The sequence below is a fragment of the Sinohyriopsis cumingii genome, chromosome 18 (genome assembly GCF_028554795.1).
Source record: "Sinohyriopsis cumingii isolate HCF-2022 chromosome 18, ASM2855479v2, whole genome shotgun sequence".
NCBI classification, from domain to species: domain Eukaryota; kingdom Metazoa; phylum Mollusca; class Bivalvia; order Unionida; family Unionidae; genus Sinohyriopsis; species Sinohyriopsis cumingii.
This window is the reverse complement of record NC_142978.1, coordinates 98,979,920-98,999,121: the sequence shown is the minus strand read 5'-3', so window position 1 is coordinate 98,999,121 and position 19,202 is coordinate 98,979,920. Positions and strand designations below refer to the sequence as shown.

Genomic DNA, 19,202 nt, shown 5'->3' with positions numbered 1-19,202 from the left:
CTATAGTTCCAATATGGAATGTCAATGATAATCATGACAACCTACAGTTCCAATATGGAATGTCAATGATAATGATGAATCCTTGAAATAACAATATGGAATCAAGTTAAAGAAATCAGAATGTCAATGATACTAACATCTGAGCCTCCCAATAGATAAAATAAAATTGCTAAACAGACACAATTAAAAAAAAAGATACCTTTCTGGAGATGATCTTGGTATATTTAATATGACTAAATCAGTTAAATGTGTTTTTGTAACCAAGTATATATTGCAATATTTACAATAGTTTATCTGAATATGATATTAAGAATTTAATAATAAGCTGATTGCTTCAAATACTTATATCTTCTATGATGCAGATATTCTTATTTTTAAAATCATATAAATTTCTTTTTTCCACACTAATATCTGGAATGTTTTTAGTCAAATTTTTACGTCTTTTAAGAATCTCTCCAGGAACAGATTCTTTTGTGTGAAGACAGCGATTTATATATACAGGCTATATGCTGAAACGAAGCTGTGAGAGAAATGCTTCTCGTTTATTTTTAACAGATGTTAGCTCAGCTGGCATACACAGGTTTCTCACATGAATTTATAAATCAATTAATTTACATATTTAAGGGAATCAACAGACCAGCAATGTCAGCTCAAATTAACTGTCATACACACCCAATGAAACAAGTTTATCCCTGAATTAACAGAAGCAGTTTTGGTCACTGCCACACAATCAGAAATACAGACAGCAGCTTCAAATCAACTATGATATACACAGCCCACTTTTCATTGTAATGCTAATGTTGACTGGAACTGAATCATTTAAGGAATGGATTTGTTGTTATAATCAAACATACCAGTCAATGGTTTTGCTCAAGATTAGTCCAAAGTCTTATTTATAAACAAAAGTTTCAGTGAATATTGTTTTTTTCCCTGTGTCTTATAAAATATGCCATCTTGTATGGATGACTCTTTAACAATCAAATCAACTCCCTGTGTTCATACACTCATGCTGACGCCAAGCACATGCTGAGGTCAGTACCCTTGACTTCGAGTAGGAATTTCAGTTAAAGTATTTAGCAAGTCTAAATACAAGTTTCTTTTTAGAAACTCCCAATACCTCACTTATGTATTTTATTGCTGGTCAAAACTCAGACCCTATTGACATGTCCAAGAGATATGAAAGTTTCAGAAAATACAGTGTGTGTACTGGTAAGAAATTTGGTGACCAGACTTGAATTGAATTACTATTATGTATATGTTGAGATTGGCTGGTGAGTACGTGTACTCCAAATATTTATATTTCAGGTTCCAATTTTCCTGTACATGTATATCTACCAATGAACAGTTCTCCACCAAAAAAGAACCCCAGTAAATATGCAACACTGCTTTAAGTATTTCTGGTGTTAGATACATCAAGTTGTTAACTGTTCACTAAGTCCATAGTTTTGTGTCGGCCCCTCCGCCTCATCTTGCATAGCTAAAGGATACAAATGCAATATTTTCTTTGGTTGGAAATTGCATGGCATTGTTCTATGTGGACCCTGACCAATGTTACATGTTTAGGCTTGAATAAACAGTAACACAGAAAGAGTGAAAACAACAAGCTTTTTAAAATTTAACAAATAATTTATTTTCCTGGAAAATTCTGTGAAAATGAAAAAAGAAGAACTTACTGTTTCAACAATCAAACCCAAAAATATTCTAAGAATAATTCACGAATTAAATTACAAAAGTCCTAGTAATAAATGTTCTAATAATTTCAAATTCGAATCCTGATGTAAAATCCAAGATGGATGACGATGACATATGCTGTAATCAGTACTGTGCTTATCTACAGTTCCTTGTAGAAATACAAATAATGGCACTCCAGTATTGGAAATCCAAATTAAATTTGTAAGTACATGTAATGTCTTTCCAGAATTTCTGTGTAAGCACTCCACAAAATATTTCCAGAGAATAAATAATTAATCCTTTTCAAGGATCTGAAGAATTGTTATAGCTCAAATCTGGCTACAACAAATTAACTTGGCATCAGTATGAAAAGCCCCAAACTGAGAAATCTCTCTCAAAACAAAGATTTTATTGTATCATAAGACGCAGTTTCGAAATTCCCCCAAGTTGCAAAATCAGAAGGGGGGGTCACATGATCATATTTATATCACATACACAGAATATGGCCTTGATTAGACCAATGATTTTATTCCCAGAATAATAATAAAAAGTGTTTACTTCTTAACCCACGTAATCCCATCATGACCTTGACAACAACCAATCATTTTAAAATAAAATTGAATTTTGTTTACTAATTCTGAATCCAGGTCAGAATTTAGATCAACACCTGTTGTTTATAAACTAACAGTCATGGTCAAACAATCTTCTGAAAAAGTATCATCTCTAGTGAATAAATTTATATTACAACAGCATGTAAGAAAAAGAAAAATTTAAAACTGACAAACAAACAACTAAATTACAATATATATATATTAAATCAGATATACCTAACACCAACATGATATGATAGGTTTCACCATTTGTATGTGTGTGTGTGTGTGTGTATATATATATATATTCAAATCTGCTTAATTGGGACAAATCTTAAAGAATAAAATCAGATTGAAAAAATAAGCAGAATTTGCTTTGCTTATTTGGGATGATATGCCGCTTAATTGGGACAGGAACTGCTAGATGGTGTGCTTGTGGTGTGTTGCATGATGGTCAATACTGCAGTGGCGTGGTAGCCATTACTGTGTTCATCGCTGTTTCAATCAGTAACACATTTTTACTTGGAAAATATCAGAAAATTTCCGAGATGCCATGGAAAGATTTGACATTAGCAAACAAAATTGCCTTAATAGCAAGATAAACTGAGAGAGGAATGGGCGTAACACGAAGGACATCATGGAATAACCCAAAAACGAAACAGTGAAGGCAAGGATGCAGATGTTGAAGAGGACCTCAATCAGTGGTTCTCTACTGTAACTGGACATGTTGTATGTGTCAGTCGTCCAATGGTGATAAGTAAAGCAGAGGAATTAGCTAAAAAGCTGGGACACAATGATTGGTTGTCTCAATGCAAATCTAGGCATAACATTAAATTCAAGAAAGCACATGGCGAGAAGGACAGAGCTGGTGCTGTAAGTGCTGAACAATGGAAATTAACAAAACTGCCTGACTTGCTTCAGAAATTTTGTGCAGATGACATCTACAATGCTGATGAAACAGGCCTGTTTTATCGTGCCACAACAGATGGTTTCCTGACCTACAAACATGTAGCACTGTCAGGATCAAAGAAAGCAATGGATTGCATAACTGTGTTATGCTGTTCAAACACATCAGGAACTGATAAATGAAAGCTGTTAGCTATTGGGAAAAGCGCTAAGCCTTGATACTCTAAGGGGCTTAGAATAGACATTTTACCAGTTGTGTACCTTGCTAACACAAATGCATGGATGACTTCTGAAAATTTTAAGAAATGGTTAATGAGTTGGGGCATAGAACTACAACGGAATTCAAGAAATATTTTGCTGTTACTTGACAACTGTGCAGCACACCCTCATTTAGATTGTTTGAAAACCATCCATCTGGAATTTTTGCCTCCCAACACTACATCCTTGGTACAACCAGTGGACATGGGAATCATACAAAATTTGAAGACTTTGTATCGTGTTAAGTTGCTAAATTACATTCTTGAATCAATTGAAGAAAACCATCTGATATCGTCTTCAACAGCCAAGGAGATCAGTGCAAGGATTAACATTTTACAAGCAATACAGTTTGTTGCTGATAGTTGGTGAGAAATAAGCATCAATACCATTAAGAACTGCTTTTTTCACTGTGGTTTTAAGCATTCAGGCTTGGATATGATAGATATTGAAAATGACATCATTTTGGAAGTGCAACACATCACATACTATGAAGAATTTGCACGCATCGATAACAATCTTCAATGCTGCAATGAATATTAAGATTGTGAGGATGAAATTGTTGAACGAATTGCAGCAAAACACCAAAAGACATCAGAAGACCAGGAAAGTGAGGATGATGATGATAACATGCCAGAGCCTTGATGTGTGACTAACCAGGATGCTAGAAAAATGATTGTTGAATTACGACACTACTTCATGCAGGAAGGCAGGAAGGCAGTCCAATATCTGCACTAGATACATGCGCTGATTTTGTTCAGCTACAGTCAATTAAGGGAATACAGCAGGGGACATGTGATAAATTCATCAAACATCATTAACTGTTAAGAACATTAAATTGAAATTGTTTTAGCTTAAATATTTTTCTCTGACCTATATCATTTGTTTCCAGACTTAATTTACATTACATGTATTACATGTTTTTGTTACTCAGTAAACAATAGTTTTTGTTTTGTTTTATATATTTTTATACAGTATATGTACAGTACATGTTTACCTTTGTGTACTTACTTCACATAATTGGGGCAGCCGCTTAATTGGGCCAAATTGTTCTGGTCCTGATGTGTCCCAATTAATCGACTGTGTGTGTGTGTGTGTGTATATATATATATATATATATATATATATATATATATATATATACTGGCACCATATCAATGCAAGGACAAGATTTACAAGTATGCATAGTGTCAGTTTTGAGCATACTACTTTTGATCATTAAAATATTGTGTACATTCCAGTACACTGTATATCTTGTACAAATACTGCCTTTATCAACTTCAACCACAGGCATTAATATTACTGGCCATTTTACTAAAACCAGCCTTGGTGATGACAGCTTCAAATCTTCCAGGAAAAAAGCAATATTACTAAGTAGAAGGGATTTTAGATTAGCGATGTAGAAATGCTACATTAGGAAGATGATGACTGATTGGATGTAGAGGTGTTCCCTCCCCTCTGCTGGTGTGGTCTTGACCCCCTGATTGGTTTCATTATTTTGTAATTCATCAGAGGTATTTGATCTGGTTAATTCATTTGATCAACTAATGACTGATTCTTGTCAGTGAGTGGTTTATATACCCCTCGCCACCCATGCTGCTGGTAGAGCTGCAGTTCTGGTCATGTGACATATTCCAATTGTCAGGACCTATTACTGCAGCTGGTATATTAGTTTGCAAATGCTTTGTGTCTGGCTTTCTTTTGTAGAAAAACAAAGTTGGATTTTGTAATGCTAAACATAAAACTGCAAGGCTATTTTACAACTGTGGTGGTCAGGAACCAAAGAAAAATTGCTGGAATTATTGACTCTTTGGAGGAAACATTTTCCTCGAAATACTGCCCCTACTTTTCAATGATTATGTCAAAAAAACCATGATTTAATTGCCCTGCAATATGCCTACTACACATATAATTCACTGATGTGTCTTATTTGCAGCATCTTTTAATCATCGCCAATCCCTGGAGCTATAAAAAAAAATCAACAAACATATTGGTTTAAGTGTCCTGCTTTCTTTGTAACAGAATCTTCAAAAGAAAGGAAGATCTGTAGAGCGATGAGAAGATATCTCAGAGTTCATGGTACACTGACCCAACAATAACTCATTTGGTAACAAGGTTACAATTGGAGAACAATTCCTTTTACATCAAAGTAGTCTATACTTTCCAAACAATATGGAAACCATTTCTCATGAAGAATTCACATTTGAGGACTCACTTTGGTCAGCACACAACTGAAATAACACATCTGATGACATAATGAGTCCACTAATGAACTGGAACTCAATACAATTTGAGACAAATGTACTCGAGTGGGTTAGCGCCCAATCCAAAGGACAGAGATACCATTTAGGGAAATATACAACAATGTTACACTTTGTCCTTTAGTTAACCCATGGGGTGGCCTCATAATCTCACCTGGATTATATTTAAATTATCAAAATGATACACCAGAGAACAACATTTCCACTATTAACTTTTATAATAGCATCGCAGTTTTACGTTTGTCATTACAAAATCCAACTGTTTTCATACAAAAAACAAAACTGAAAATAAAGCATTTGTAATTTTAATATAAAAAATTTCAAAAGAGTTATCTAGTCATTTCTTCATTTATTCCCCTATTTTAGCATATAACTTTAATTTATGATCTTCCTTAAGCAATTATTCAACTGGATGTGAAGGTGACCCTCTGCAGGAATCCAATCAGATAGATCCCAAATCAACTGAGAGCCCAACACGTTTTTATTGAAGTGCATCAGCACTTCTATCCAGCTCTTCCATGAATACAGTTATTGGAAGATCATGTGATAATACCCAAAAAGAGAAAACAGGAAATGCCAATTACAGAATGCCCTGAAGCTAAGCATTTGTTGCTACCAAACCATCTGATTCTTCTACACAAGAAAGCCAGGAAACTACTTTCCTAATCTGTGAAATTGCAAAAGGTGACCAACTATCTTCATGAGTGTGGTCAAAGAGAAAAAAAATTGATCGAGAACTGGAAATCACCCTGCACCAAATTTGTCAGCTCGTGGAACAGTATCCTTTCTGAGACCTCAAAAGCAACTAACCAGCCTTACTTTTACCGATAGACGGGTAAAACATTCATAAACAAAGTACTATATTACGTACCATTAATTCTGCATGAAAATGGATAAATCAAAAATATTTAGAAACACATTTACTAACCTCAAAATTTAAATCACAATTAATAGGACCTTGTATCACATGAAATATCATTGATTTATGCAGTTGTAAACTATGTGGCACACAAAATGTTGGTAAAACTAAAGGGAATTCCAAATGAGAAGAACACTTTAGGGATATCCATAACCAAAAGGATTCCCTTGTGTCTAAACATTTTAACCAAACTGACAACAGCATAAGCTGTGTTCATTATCAGTTAATAGAAATAATAAAATCTAATTCAGAGCTCTCTAACAGCACCATTTATTGCAAAGATAGAGAGAAGTTTATTGGATACACCAATTACATACTCTACTGCTGGTAATGATCAACACTGCAGTTTAAATGGGAATCGTTCAGCCTGATACATCTAATCACTGTCATACATTACACTGTACTAACAAGATTGGTGTTATTGCCCATGGAATGCTGAAGTCAACTAAACCTGGGGTCCATTTTCTTTAAATGAATATGTCTCATCACATTCAGCCTAAATATGATCAGACTGATTTGTTTTCTTAAGGAAACTTAACCACATTTGGCTTTCCTCTGCTACCATCCATCTTCAACCAAATGAAATGGCAATCTACAATAGCAACATTGCACAAGGAGCAAATGGGTAATATCATCATTTCTCAGAAATAATGCATTTATAATTTATGAAAATTTGCAACTTTATTTTAACATAAAAATGCTCCCGAAGATTTTTTTTAAAAATTGCAAAAAATTAAAAATATTAGGATTTTCAAAACTGATAAAACTTTGTGAATATGTAATAGATTAAATAAAGAGATACAGTAAAACCTATTTTGAATGGCCACTGATGTGGGACCACCATTCTTGAGAGACTGATATTTGGGTAAATGGGGTGGTCTTTTAATACAGGTTCTACAGTAGTATCTTTCTCAGGAAATCATTGCTTTAAATTTATCAGAATTTGTTTTTAAATTTGGAGCATTTTTGGTCAATCTGTTGAAAAATCATTGACCTTGTGTTGGAATCTGATCAAACATTGATGGAAATCAAGAAAACTTAAATATGACATATGTAAACACGGAAACTTAAATATGACACATATGTAAACGTGGAAAGCATTCTTACAGCTCCAGCCTCCATTATAAACCGTTATTGTGGTTTGATTTTGACCAACCTAATAATGATGTAGCAGGCATTTTTTTTTGAGGATTTAAAATATGAATATTTTCTAAAGAAACTATTGGATTTTAATTGGCTAGTTGTATCTTATTTATTGCATTATCTACAGAGGTTATAATATTCAAGATGGCAAATTTTTATTAGCCATATTCTAAGCATTTGGTCAACAGAACAAGTGAGTTTCAAGTTCTAAATATTCATTTCATCTGCAATAATATTTCCTGGATGAGAGAAGTTACAAAAAAAATTTGACTGTACACTTCTTTAATGCATCATGCTGAGAACTTGCATGGTTTTCTTGATCACTGGTTTGGGTTTACAGTTGGCTTTTGTCATGGTAACCATCAAAAAGCAACTGAAATTCCTGTGACTGGCTGGCTGCAGTGTAATGTTCTGAGTTTCTAACTACTGGACAAAGGTCCTTCTCACACCACCTGAAAAAATAACCAGAGAAACTAATAAGAAGCAGCCATTAAGATACCACACTTCTGCAAAATGAGGTTGAATTTTAAAGCAAGACTGAATAAATCCTGTGAAAAAGGTCACAATTACAAATTTTTTGGTGACTGACAGATGTTCATTCACAGATGCATCTTGCAACTATATACCAAACATACCACCTGCTTCTCTGAGTTAGAATATCAAATGACATAGAATTATATCTGTCAATATGTCTACAAGTATGGTGATCCGAAAACCTAACCCCTTCCACCTATAGTTGCCTCCAGGCTAATATAATTCCAAGCTGCAAGCACCCAAGTAAAGGCAATTTATGCAGTACACTGATCATGGACTTTATGAATGGATAATCTGTACATCACTGGCATCAGTACTAGTATATCATTCAGAACTTGATGACCAACTTTATGAATAGTGCATCACAAGTATCAGTACTAGAATATCATTCAGAACTTGATGGACTTTATGAATAGTGCATCACAAGTATTAGTACTAGTATATCATTCAGAACTTGATGACCGACTTTATGAATAGTGCATCACAAGTATCAGTACTAGAATATCATTCAGAACTTGATGATGGACTTTATGAATAGTGCATTACTAGTATCAGTACTAGTATATCATTCAGAACTTGATGACGGACTTTATGAATAGTGCATCACAAGTATCAGTACTAGAATATCATTCAGAATACTAGAATATCATTCAGAACTTGATGATGGACTTTATGAATAGTGCATCACTAGTGTCAGTACTAGTATATCATTCAGAACTTGATGATGGACTTTATGAATAGTGCATCACTAGTATCAGTACTATAATATCATTCAGAACTTGATGGACTTTATAAATAGTGCATCACTAGTATATCATTAAGAACTTGATGACACACTTTATGAATAGTGCATTACTAGTATCAGTACTAGTATATCATTCAGAACTTGATGACCGACTTTATGAATAGTGTATCACAAGTATCAGTACTAGTATATCATTCAGAACTTGATGATGAACTTTATGAATAGTGCATCACAAGTATCAGTACTAGTATATCATTCAGAACTTGATGATGGACTTTATGAATAGTGCATCACAAGTATCAGTACTAGTGCATCATTCAGAACTTGATGGACTTTATGAATAGTGCATCACTAGTATCAGTACTAGTATATCATTCAGAACTTAATGATGGACTTTATGAATAGTGCATCACTAGTATCAGTACTAGTATATCATTCAGAACTTGATGGACTTTATGAATGGTGCATCACTAATATCAGTACTAGTATATCATTCAGAACTTGATGGACTTTATGAATAGCGCATCACTAATATCAGTACTAGTATATCATTCAGAATTTGATGGACTTTATGAATAGTGATCACTAGTATCAGTACTAGTATATCTTTCAGAACTTGATGATGGACTTTATGAATAGTGCATCACAAGTATCAGTACTAGAATATCATTCAGAACTTGATGGACTTTATGAATAGTGCATCACAAGTATTAGTACTAGTATATCATTCAGAACTTGATGACCGACTTTATGAATAGTGCATCACAAGTATCAGTACTAGAATATCATTCAGAACTTGATGATGGACTTTATGAATAGTGCATTACTAGTATCAGTACTAGTATATCATTCAGAACTTGATGACAGACTTTATGAATAGTGCATCACAAGTATCAGTACTAGAATATCATTCAGAATACTAGAATATCATTCAGAACTTGATGATGGACTTTATGAATAGTGCATCACTAGTGTCAGTACTAGTATATCATTCAGAACTTGATGATGGACTTTATGAATAGTGCATCACTAGTATCAGTACTATAATATCATTCAGAACTTGATGGACTTTATAAATAGTGCATCACTAGTATATCATTAAGAACTTGATGACACACTTTATGAATAGTGCATTACTAGTATCAGTACTAGTATATCATTCAGAACTTGATGACCGACTTTATGAATAGTGTATCACAAGTATCAGTACTAGTATATCATTCAGAACTTGATGACCGACTTTATGAATAGTGTATCACAAGTATCAGTACTAGTATATCATTCAGAACTTGATGATGGACTTTATGAATAGTGCATCACAAGTATCAGTACTAGTGCATCATTCAGAACTTGATGGACTTTATGAATAGTGCATCACTAGTATCAGTACTAGTATATCATTCAGAACTTAATGATGGACTTTATGAATAGTGCATCACTAGTATCAGTACTAGTATATCATTCAGAACTTGATGGACTTTATGAATGGTGCATCACTAATATCAGTACTAGTATATCATTCAGAACTTGATGGACTTTATGAATAGTGCATCACTAATATCAGTACTAGTATATCATTCAGAACTTGATGGACTTTATGAATAGTGATCACTAGTATCAGTACTAGTATATCATTCAGAACTTGATGATGGACTTTATGAATAGTGCATCACTAATATCAGTACTAGTATATCATTCAGAACTTGATGGACTTTATGAATAGCATCACTAGTATCAGTACTAGTATATCATTCAGAACTTGATGGACTTTATGAATAGTGCATCACTAATATCAGTACTAGTATATCATTCAGAACTTGATGACGGACTTTATGAATAGTGCATCACAAGTATCAGTACTAGTAAATCATACAGATAGACAAAATATCTATCTAACTGGTTGGCAATACAAAGGAGTATTATTGTAAGCACATTGTTGGCAGATAACTTTCCATGTTTTAGAGTTTTTAATAAAATGGATAAATAATCCCTGTTCTTTCAAGCTGACGTACTCATGAAACAGTTAATATTAATAGAAATTCAAGGCAAAGGGCCATAATCCATAGGCAACTGTGGAGTTGCAGCTCATGAATTCAGGCATGACAAAGTTTTTCTTATCCTAAATCCACCCAAACAATTTGGATCCATTTAACTTTTGCATCAATCAAAATGGATTTCTGAACACCATGGGAACAAGCAATTCTAAAATTTGTAGGTTTGGTTCAGTGTGTATAAGTCATATTATATTCAGTATGGGAAACTGACAAGTTAAGACCAACTCATTAGCCTCCCAGTGTCAGATATTACCTTCATTACTGGTGCTTTCTGTGTGCAAGCCCTTTCATGAAAACTAAGTGATGTTTAAATTTGTTTTCTGGAATTTTTCTTCATTTACTTGTAATGCAGAATACAATTCATTTTCTAAATCTCAGTTGATCACAAGAAATGATGAGTACATTTTTTTGCCATGGGTCTTGTGACTGCATTCTTCTTTCCTAAGTTTCTTGAAAACTGACTTATTTTCTTTTTTTGGGGTGTGTGTGTCAAAATCCTTTAAAGAGTGAATTCACTGAAGTGTGAAAAGGACTTGACGGCAAAAAAACACTTTGAAATTAAAAACAGATGGGCAGGAAATTATGTATCAAATTACAATGGAAACATGCTATTATAAGCACATTTTGCAAAATAATTCATTTCAACAGGATGAAAGAGCATTTCAGAAGCTGACACATGCCTTAATGCCACTGTTGTGAATTCTGACCTGATGGGTCTATACATATGCATTTGGTTGGTTATTTTTATTTCAGGATAAGATATGCTATTGAAAAATAAAATAGCTTTAAAGATAGTTATTTTGTGACATTTTAAAGTTTTTGGATTAACATATTTGCACTTAAAAAACTTAGTGTACATAACTTTTTCAAAAGATTTTAGCAAGGCTTTTTGGTCATTTAGTACCAAGCTTGAACTTGGCACTATATAGTCTGGACTGTAATTATGTGCCATATACAACTATACATATATAAATGCATCAAATTTTTGTCTCACAACTTTGTTTATGCACAGTAAAATCTGTCCTTTTGATGTCAGAGATTGTGTTAGTGCAAAAGTTGACATCCTGCACACAAAATGCAGCAAAAAAAATCTTGCCCAGCATCCATGTCACAACAAAAATTGGGGTTAAAGCACAAGAAGATAGTTACAGTTTGTTCACTGTATTTCTCTATAAACCAGTTTTTTCTTTCTTGAGCAACACGTTAAAGATTGCTTGCATTGCCTGGAAGGGTGGGAGGGATTATTTGTAATATGATCATATAAGTATTATCAGAGAAACATAATTTACTTCAAAATTGTATTTCTCTGACAAGTACATTACCAGATCACATTACATTAGGTTACAGGAAGATAAAATAATGAACATTCTACCTCTATATGTGTCACACAGTAGGAGCATGATTGCTCTACTAAAAGGATGAAGTTCTCCTAATGTTAGTATGATTTGTGTGAGTGTGTGTGATTTGGATTTTTTAACATAACTTTAAAAAAATGTCAGTCATATCACCATGATGTCTGCAGTGCGGCAGTTTATAGTAATGTCCAGCACTGGGGCATCATGCTGCAGATATGTAGCATGATGCCCCACCCAGTCACATTATCCTGACACAAGGCGAACCAGTCCTAACACTAACCTCTTAATGCTGAGTGCTTAATAAGGCAGCTGTTAGTACCATTTTTATAAGTCTTTGGTATGACTCAGCAAGGGTTTTAACCCACGACCTCCTGCATCTGATGCAGATGCTCTAACCACTAGGCCAGTGAAGCAGTGTGTCTCACCATGAAAAGTTTCCCAGGTGAATCCTGCAAAAATAGCAGTTACTACTAACCCAAAGAGATTCAGTTCTCTTATTAGCAAGGTCAAATGGGAACTAGAAAAGACAGTCTGGGACATTACATTCAAGGCCAGGTCTGTTTAATTCATCAACATTTAGATAAAGTGTGTGGGAGAAAATGTCTCTGAACATGACTTTTCACTAGTAAGGTGAGAAAGTTGCATGCAGCTCACTCACCATGAAAAAGCTTCTGTGTTACCAGGATCAGGAATGCTCAAAGAGATGCCCTGTAAATTATGCAATCCTGAACAATTGGAGCAAGATTCAGAATTATGAGCTGTCGTCATTGTCATCTACATCTACCAAGGCATTGAACTTGTATGTAAATTGATTATCATAGAGGAAGGGATTGCAAGGAGACAATATCCTACAGATTTCCTCTATCAAAGTTGTGAACTAAATTCCCTTCTGTTCCATTGTCTGATGGGCATTTTCTAGCATTTCAATTTCATCACATTATCAACAGAGATCAACATCAACAGGATATGTTGATGAAGTATCATTAGCATGAATTGTCATTTGGCCAATTGGATATGTCATCATTAGCATGCATCATCATTTGGCCAACTGGATATGTCATTGTTGGCATGCATCGTCATTTGGCCAATTGGACATGTCATCATTAGCATGCATTGTCATTTGCCCAATTGGACATGTCATCATTAGCATGCATCGTCATTTGGCCAATTGGACATGTCATCATTAGCATGCATTGTCATTTGCCCAATTGGACATGTCATCATTAGCATACATCGTCATTTGCCCAATTGGACATGTCATCATTAGCATGCATCGTCATTTGGCCAATTGGACATGTCATCATTAGCATGCATCGTCATTTGGCCAATTGGACATGTCATCATTAGCATGCATCATCATTTGGCCAATTGGATATGTCATCATTAGTGATTGCATTATGGAATGCTGGTTCAACATGACAGGTTTGGCTAGGCTGGAAGTCATATTAATCATATTCATTTCCAAGGCTTGATTGAATCTCTTGTACTTTCTACGGTCCACATAGATACAGCATGTTCTGGTGCTGTTTCTGTATTTGCATGAGGTGGTAGAGAGGGCATTGTGGCATCATTTATGAGACTAATGAACAATTCTACTGTATATATCATACAGTATGTTGTGGCTGCATGGGAGGTGTAGAGGGCATTTCAACAGCACCCATGAAATTAATCAATGATTCCATGTATTTACTGATAAAGTATGTTCTGGTATTACTATGTGGAGTGGGGTGGAGAGGGCAACTTGACATCACCCATGAAACTAATCAGTTTAGAAACTACTGTTTTAAGAAGATATTAAAAGTACTTTAGGTTAAAATAAAGGGTTATTTTAACAAGTGTAGGAGACATTTAGAACTTCTGATTTAGACATATCCAAGTTATTGTTGTTGTTGGGTTTAATGCCATTTTTCAGCACACGATAGGCTATACATGGCGGCCAGTATTAATGGTGGAGGAAGAACCTGGGAAAACCCCATATCAAGTTAACAAACAAGTAAAATTACTCAATAACAATGTACTCAACAACCAACAGTCACATTTTTGATTTACAACCTGCCTGATAGGTAGTCTAGTATATCAAATTTACTGTATATGTTGGGACATTGTATTTGTTGGGACACCATAAATTAATTTTAAAAGTAATTTTTTTGTGCACTGTATCATCTGGGACATGTCTTTTCAAGTTGTAAGTTGTGGTACACCTTTTAAATCATTTGAAAATTACATGTCGGAAAATGCACTCCAACTGAAATTTTATTTTAAAAATATAAAACTGTGTACTTGAAATAAAACTCTTTAATCCACTGCAGCAGCATCCCATCAACACAGTCCTTCTCCTGCACAAATATGATCCATTCTTTTGGTACATGAATATTTTTTTTAGCTTTCTGATACTGTGAAAAATTGTTAGAGGCAACACATCATCTGAAGCAGAAACTGCAAGGACTAAAGTCAGATTTTTTCAAATCTGCACCAGTCTTGCTAATTCTCACACTTTTGACCCCCATCTTATTATCAGTCCATCCATGAATGCAAAGTACACTAGAATTTCATCCATGTTAATGATCATATTGTCTGAGAAATTATCTGCTTCTTCTCTGGCTTTCACAAATTCATCACAGGATTTTATTTTCTCCACATATTCTGGGTGACGCTGGGTCATTGATGTCCAAGCACTATATTGTGTCACTTTAAAAATTGTTCCACTGCTTCAATTTATTTTCAAAATTCACATGAACACCGGCGAAAAGGAACCAAAGTTAGCTTCCACATCTCGGTGGTCTTTGTACATTAAATAAAAAATTAAAAAATCAGCACTCTTAATAGCTTCTATAGTCGGCTTCTGAGGTCAGCTTGCTTTGTAATAAAATAACCTTTGTATAGATGTCTTTTTTAAAAAAAAACTTTTTATCGATATCCTTTTTAAAAAAAGGCTTGATAGTGTCCAAAGTCAGCTTCTGAGGTCGGCTTGCTTTGTAATAAAAATAACCTTTGTCTTTGATGTCCTGTCGGTAAGTTCAAAGGAGTTTACTGCTCACTGCCAGTTGTGTTTATTTTATGTGCTTGGCATCTGTAGTTATAATTGATACAAAGAAGCATTGATGTCTGTGGGTAAATAGTAATGATACTTTTGTAACCCATGCCAGTGGAAAAAAAGTGTCACTTGCACTCACATGAATTCAAATAATGATTTTTATTTGTGGGATGCTGTCATTCAGTAGACTTGGATAAAATTCAATTGCACCAAACACCATGCCATGCGTGAATGACAGTTGTCTTCAAGATATTGGTTGATTACTTCCATGTTGTTTGCAATTTTGTTGGATCCAGTTTTCAGTCGGATAACATATTCAAACCTTTGAGCACAAGCACATACAATTTGTTTCTTAATGTTCATGTCAATGAACAACATGGCATGTGTTATTGGACATAAGTGATACACACTACATTATGGAAGCCTATGTTAAATATATGGATTTTGTGGATATATTTTATTCTTTAATGCTCATGTTTAAAAAAAAGGAATAAATGATAACAATACAAGGTTAGTTTCTTTCTTTCTTTATCAAATAAGCGTTTTATTTATCTATTTTATTCCAACATGCATTTGGGGGAAGCACAAATGCAATACAAATTTATTTTGTTTTTTAAGTCTTGGGACATATGACCTACTTGAAAAAGTTTCACCATAAGCTCTGGGACAGGAAATTTTTAAATTTTTTATCATGGCCCAATATATATGGTACTAAGTGAATGATCATAAATTTGCCAAAGCATACTGAGTGAGCTTTATAAATATGTACAAATTAAGTCATCCCCTTATGTTAACTCCAAAATGATGGTTAGAGATTATCTGATACACGACCTTTGACTTCTGCACATACATGTGCACAGGCATGTTTAGGAATGTACGTACACACCAGTTTTTTGTTCATGAATTACATGCCATAGTATATGACTGGAATGCAGAAACTAACCTTTGTGCAGCATAGACATCCTGAGATGTGGCTGTAGGGACACTAGCATGCTCCAACATTAAGGCTGCTAAAATGAAAAATAAAAAGCTTAAAACCATGACTTGCTAAAAAAAGGACTCCTCTATTTTTATTCTTTAATTAAAAGTCAGTCACTGGAAAACTCTACTACTACAATTTTCCTAACATTTGGCAATTACTAATAAATCTTTTTTTTTATATTGGAAATTTATTCCAAACATTTTGCCATCTTTTAAATGTCTAAGTAAAAGCACTGATTTCAAACCAGACTTTTTAAAAGGTCATCAGATGAGCAGGTTTTCATGTATGTTTTATAGAAATTAAATTTTTCTCTGAAAATGTCAAAAACCATTAGCAGAAATGCACAAAGCATTAGCAGAAATGCCAAAAACATTAAAACATTCCTGTTTTAGCAGGCAGACCTAAAAAACCCATGTACTGTATAAGGTAATATTGTAGCAATGTTTCAGTTGAAGATACTTGGCTTTCAAAACCTTTTTTTTAAATGCCTCAGCTGTAACAATGAAAAATGATACCTGTTTCACCATTTACAAGTGAGAAATGAAAAGGATCTTAATTCAAGTGTATCTGGCCATTACAGAAAATATTATTTAATGACAAATGAATGAACAATTTGCAGTATAATGTGGGACTGATAAATATTTCAAAATTTTTTGCAAGTGAAGTTTAGGGCTTATACAAATTATATTGTCCTCCTAAGACTGCAGATATTATTTTCATGACATGGTGGAACATGTTTTGTACACTACTTTACCCATAGCTGAATCATGGATTTTCATTGAACTCTGGCACAATGAATGCGGACATCACTGGTGAAAAAAGGCAAATCTTTTAAAGTAATTGCTATCTGTTATTACTAAAATGGAGGTCAGCATGTGTGTATCATTGAACTTTACCAATCTACGTACAAAACATGCAGCCAAAATCAAATAATCTGTTAAATCTGCAAGTTTCAGATGATATGACCTTTGATGACATTTAAAAAATGATCTTCTATTCTTTCTGCTCACAAAGTTTTAATGAACTGAGGTTAGTGATTGTTCAGTTAATATCAGTGATGCAATGAATGTTTGGAAAAATATTTAACCATTCATTTAATAAACAACATGACTTTTCATAAAGTAAAGTTGCAGAGATTGCGAATTTTGTTATGTCACTAGCATTTTTTGTACAACATGCAATAAAAGTTTGAAGAAACACTTTTTCGGTAATGTGACCAGAAAAACCAATCTTCATAGAGAACAAGAATGTTATATTATTCCCACTAAAGAAAATACATGTTGTTAATTTGACATCAACATGTTGTTTTGTTCCTCTCTAAAAAGTCATGACTACTTCCACAAAAATCTATCATTCTTTTAAAGAAATGATCTTCAGTTGTGAAAAGTGATTCTTAATCAGAAAAATAGAAAGTTTTTGAGACCAACTTCTATTACACTTCCTTATTGACAAATGGTGCATGGTTGGTCAGGTTAAACTTTGTTAATTGTGGGAAAAGAGAATGAGGGAGCATCTATGAAACATTACATTTAAAAAAAGCAGTCTGAGAGTATCTAACTTTGGGCTGTTTAAATAATCATGGTGCCCAGCAATGGCAGTCTGAGAGTCTCTAACTTAGGGCTGTTTAAACAGGCATGGTGTCCAGGGAAGGAAGCCTGATAACCTCTAACTTAGGCCTGTTTCATTTAAACAGGCATGGTGCATAGGGAGGCATCTGGTAACCTCTAACTTAGGGCTATTCCATTTAAACAGGCGTTATGCATAGGGAGGCAGTCTGATAACCTCTAACTTAGGGCTATTCCATTTAAACAGGCATGGTACTTAAGGAGGCAGTCTGATAGCCTCTAAATTAGAGCTATTCCATTTAAACAAGTATGGTGCATCAGGAGGCAGTCTGATAGCCTCTAACTTAGGGCTATTCCATTTAAACAGGCATGGTACATAGGGAAGGCAGTCTGGTAGCCTCTAACTTAGGGCTGTTTAAACAGTAATGGTGCCCAAGGAATGCACCTTTTAAAAAATATATCAGGTACTCTGATTACTCAAAAAATTCATTTAAAAATCATATAAAATTCTAAATTGTATCCATCGGTGACTACTCCACATTGCAAATGCCTTCCTTAGGTCCAAGTAAATTTTACTGGAACAGCCTTTGCTGGGCATAGTCTTTTCTAATATGTTCTTCAGCAATTTTTCCCCACAAAGTAAGTATCAATTTCATTATCAAAATGTGCATTACTGTTTCATTCACAAGGGATTGTTCTTAATTATTTTTCTTAAGCTGAACCTCCAGTAATGATATAATTAAATTATATTGTGATTTCACCAATTATCTTTTAAATTAATGTGAATTTAAAAACAGAATGTACAACAAATACATGTATCAGCCGAGTGCACGTTGAATAAATATAAGAATACATGAATTATTTAATCAATCAGTGAATCAATTAATGAATAAATGAATGTACAAGAAAACAGACAAATAGAAATCGGGAAATACCGGTACATGAATGTACAAATGAATGAAAATAAATAAAAGGAAAAAGAAATTAATATTACATGAATGTAAGATTATAAGATCAAACAGAAAACATACTTGTTTTCATTCATACAACATTTTCTTTTGCGTGAGGACATTTTAACTAAGTTGAAACACAAAAAATAAAATACAGCAGTTAGATGTAAATTAGAAGAATGGTGGATGTGACTTTTGAATATAGGTTTAGTGATTTCATTAGACACAGCAAATGAAG

At 33.9% G+C, this 19,202-nt stretch overlaps 1 protein-coding gene across 1 annotated transcript in view; it reads right to left on the bottom strand.

Moving 5' to 3' along the window:
• Window positions 1-1,605: 1,605 nt before the first annotated feature.
• Window positions 1,606-19,202, bottom strand: part of LOC149777572 (acyl-CoA dehydrogenase family member 11-like) — an 87,775-nt gene continuing 70,178 nt past the window's right edge. Inside the window, exons 12-13 of the mRNA XM_089942193.1 lie at window positions 16,411-16,477; window positions 1,606-8,197 (exon numbers count right to left, since the gene is read on the bottom strand). Of these exons, the coding sequence (XP_089798319.1) occupies window positions 8,080-8,197; window positions 16,411-16,477 (185 nt within the window). The 3' untranslated portion in view covers window positions 1,606-8,079. The remainder of the gene's footprint in view (window positions 8,198-16,410; window positions 16,478-19,202) is intronic.